The sequence below is a fragment of the Montipora capricornis genome, chromosome 3 (genome assembly GCF_036669925.1).
Source record: "Montipora capricornis isolate CH-2021 chromosome 3, ASM3666992v2, whole genome shotgun sequence".
Lineage (NCBI taxonomy): Eukaryota > Metazoa > Cnidaria > Anthozoa > Scleractinia > Acroporidae > Montipora > Montipora capricornis.
The window spans coordinates 43,904,828-43,908,952 of NC_090885.1; the positions used below are offsets into that span (position 1 = coordinate 43,904,828).

General features: G+C 42.1%; 1 protein-coding gene across 1 annotated transcript; it reads right to left on the minus strand.

The window, feature by feature from the left end:
• On the minus strand, positions 1 to 2,131 carry LOC138041401 (Krueppel-like factor 16). Its single transcript, XM_068887169.1, has one exon. The coding sequence runs from the start codon at positions 1,666 to 1,668 to the stop codon at positions 754 to 756; it is 915 nt and encodes a 304-aa protein (XP_068743270.1). The 5' UTR covers positions 1,669 to 2,131; the 3' UTR covers positions 1 to 753.
• Positions 2,132 to 4,125: the final 1,994 nt, after the last annotated feature.

The window sequence follows — 4,125 nt, forward strand, 5'->3', positions numbered from 1 at the left end:
TGATGAGAGCGCAAACAACATTTTTAATACTAAATTTACATAGCCTAATCCCTCCAATGGATTCATCGTCTGTCAGTTTTCCGATGGAAAATGAATTGTCTCTTTTCCGGCGTCAAATAATTGTCTGAAGCGATTGTTTTTCTTCCAGTGAATAGACCAGTGAGCTCCGCGATATCCAATGTAAAAAAATGCTTCCAATGAAAACAGTAATGTCCTTGTTTGACAATGATAGCGTCAATGGAATAGAATAGAATACTCAACTATAAATCAACTTCAAATTGGTCGGCAAAACGATCGAGGTGCCCAGACAAATAGAAGAGGAGTGCTTCGTACTAAATTAATACAACTGCACTAAATAACCAATACTAGTTTTCTGAATTTCTAGGTTCAGCGTTCGCGTTATTGATGCGAAGCGAGAGTTAAGGCGTCTCTCTCTGTGAGACCACGGACATGTTGACTTATGTCTAAACTAAGGATCAAGTTTCGCATGAAAGGTCGTGATCCCGAGATTTTGTACCACCATGAAAGCACGCAGTAACTGCCAACAGGCGTTGATAGCCGCTTTAAATGCCCCGTATCTCACGGCATACAATGACTTTGTCTACAGACCAGTCGATTTTGTTGCGTCTTTTCTTTCAGTCTATGACCCTTTTTGTTAGCCCGTTGTCGTTGAAGTGAATATGCCTCGTGCCACCTTTTTTCCTCCTTTCACTGTCAAGTATCACAATAAACACCGTAAGAACGATAAACAAGCTAGAATGGCCATGTATTGGTCGGCGGGACTGAACAGGAGTTCACGGTTCTCAGTACATGTGAATCACGAGGCAAGCGCTGGATTGCCCTCGAGCTTGCCTTCGTCAATGAATGAGCAGTCCATTGATGTCTCGTGAGGGCATCCGACCGACTGTACTTCTGTCCACATCCCAGTACCACGCAAGTAAATACCTTTTTCTCTGCAGTTTGGAGATGTGTCTTTTGATGCTTGCTCAAGTGATCTTTTCTGCCGAAGGCTTTATTGCAAACGTCGCACTTATGAGGTCGCACGCCAGTGTGGATGCGTTTATGCCGTGTTAACTCTTCGTTACGAGCAAATCGCCTATCACAGCCTTCATAAGCGCATTGAAAAGGCTTTTCCCCGGTGTGAATTCGCAAATGACCTTGAAGTTGCCCGTTGTTACTACATCGTATATCACACAAAGGACAAGGATATTTCTTCTTTCTCGTCTTACCACTCAAAGTTGGGACCCTGCAAGTAGTAGATGTTTCGGTCGATTCTTCGAGGACTTGTAAACCCGGTGCAGATTTCATTCTTTCATACGTCTTCTCAGAATTTTGAGTTCCAATACAAATTGATGGCATTATTGTTTTGGATTCAGCGCAGAAACTCATCGGTGAAACTTGAACGTTTGCAGGCGGTGGAGGCGTTGCACTAAGAGCGGCCGTATAGCTAATGGGGGCAACAGATTGCTTCCACAATCCTGATGGAGTTCCAAGCTCAGCCGGGCGAAAGATGTGTCGAAGAGAAGGCAATGATGGCGCATGAAATAGAATGGTTGGCTTGAACACGCGAAACAGTCCTAGATTATTTTGTGTTGCTTGCATGATTTGAACTGTCCTCTTCATTGCAACACATGAAATGTGCTCAGTATGACAAGATGGGATTGACATGGAGTCAGGTGGGGTGATGAACCGCCAATCAGAGACCTTGTTCAACTGCAAAGTGTAAATGGAGATGATGAATTAAAGCTTTGATGGTGGGGCGTGAGAGGGGGCATGAGGTACATTCAAGGGCCACCTCGTAGAAACGTACTGAATGCAGACATTTACCAGTCACGCTATTCATCAAACACAAAATAGGTCCTCCCTTAGGATTAAAATACTTAGTATATACCAATTACAATGGGAGCTAACGCGATTTTCGATCAAATTCGATGGTCTGGCTTGTTTAAATATTGATCGGAATCTATCAAATAGATTGCAAAAGAAAACAATCAAATTAAAAAAAACTTCACACAACTGTGAATGATAAACTCAAGTTGAGGCGCGTTAACACAACCTGTGGAAACAAAACCATTTTTTTCCGATCCAGAGTCCTAAAATTCTCAGCAAGGTTACAAGGTCACTGCCTCAAGAACGACAGATAATTTTTCAAAATACTGTAGTGATTCCTTGCTGGAAGATATTAAACGTCTGTTTCTCGTCAATATATTTTGGCAATTTACACTTTCGTTTCTGTTACAGAACTTTGATCACGCCCTCGCAAAGCCGAGAAAAACTAATTTAAAGTCCGTTTGGATGTGTCGTAATCCGGAAATTATTTAGAAAGCTTTCGGCAAGGACTTTGCGACAGCTAAAAACCAAAGATTGTGGAATACTTCTTGTTAGAACACACGCAAATTAGCTGCTGTCGAATGAAAATAGCGGAAATGCCATAATCGAAAATGGAAAAAACATCTGTTTTGTAAGACCTCCCATAGTTATATGTCGGAGGGACAATAGAAATATAATTTTCTCATGGGTGATTTGGCTGCGCCATATCAGTAGAATTTTCGGCTCCGGAAATGGATCGTCACGTCCCAAACGGGAAGCAAACATATCTCTTTCATCGTGAGAAAGTTCCATCAAGTAGAAAAGGTCAGATAATAAATCAAACACAAATATTTATGATGGCGGGATTTTTCAACTGATGTTTGGGCGTTAATCTTTTTTTACATTAAAGGCTTTTTAAAACTGAACTGAAATTAGAGCAGACGATAGGTGTACGTAATCTCATTATTTAAAAATACAGACCGTTTGGCGTATAAGGGAAAACTACCGCACGGAACGGACACTCGACTGGTCATCAGGATCGGCTATTGATCTTCGGCGAGGGCTCGTTGGTTGTCGTTACTGGTCATGGTCATTTTCAGTCCATGCAGACTGAAACACCTAACTTAAGCAGCACGAGCCCAAGCCCCCATCAAGGAGGAGTATATGTACCGGCATCCTAAGACAATGTGAAGAGCGAAACTAATGAATGCCAATACTTTGCAACCGCACACTCCTTATCCGCTAAATTGGGTTCTGTAGCAAATGAGAATACGCAATATACGTCCTACGGGATTCCAAGGGTGTGGGAGGAAAATTAGTTTCTCTTGATTTTACCCGACCGGCGTCTTCCAATCAGAGTTAATAGTCATTATTGTCATTAGGCGTAAACGACCGTTAAAAACAACAAACTAAAAGAAATATTAATTCATGTTCTATTTATCTGCACAAAAGGACTCCCACAGAGTCTACGCAAACCGGGACGTAGAACCTATGTGAGGCTTGCTCACTACCAACCTTTTGAAAAGTAATCTGATGTTACCCGCCATCAAACCTTTATAATTTTTTTGTTCATTTTAATGTAAAGGAGAAAAACGGCAACTGCATCACTACCTTTCTACAAGGAAATGATGGGACAAAAGTCACGCCTGTTGCTACAGAACGGTTCCTTCTCAATCCTTTGTGCAAGCACGAAATAATGGCGTATGACACGACGTTAAATCCAAAACAGAAATGGGGTTGTAACGGCTGTCACTCAGTGGTAGCCTGAGGTGTGGCAAAGCACTTTGCAGCGGAATCGTCTGGACTTGAGTTCGAGTCATATTTAATCTTGCACTTTTCTAAGGCCTCTTTACGAAGACGATGACGAAAATCGCTTCGTTCCCTCAGTTACAATTGTTGACTTATATTAAGGTACGGATTAGGAATTGTATGAGGGAAATGCACAATAGCGTCAACTAGCCTACCTAGGCGACTGCTGCTCTGAAGATTTTGAAAGCCATTCTGAAAAAGAAGCCTAGCTTGACAAAATCGCCAAAGTCCTCAGTCCCAGGTAAATCCCCTGCACACCTGAGAAAGTAAAGGTGACGAAGGTGTCCCAAGGCATGCATGAGTGGTCTCGTCTCCTGGAAGGGTTTGTGGAATAGTCCACTGAAGAAAAGAGAAGTGATCGAAACAAGCCACTTATCAACTGGTGCCTGTTGCTTATTTGTTACATTCCTTCTTCTTAGGTTTTCCGGATTAACAGAAGACAGGAGAAGTTCAATTGTAGCACAAATCGGACTCACGACCTCAACTGTAAATGTTGAAATGTTACTC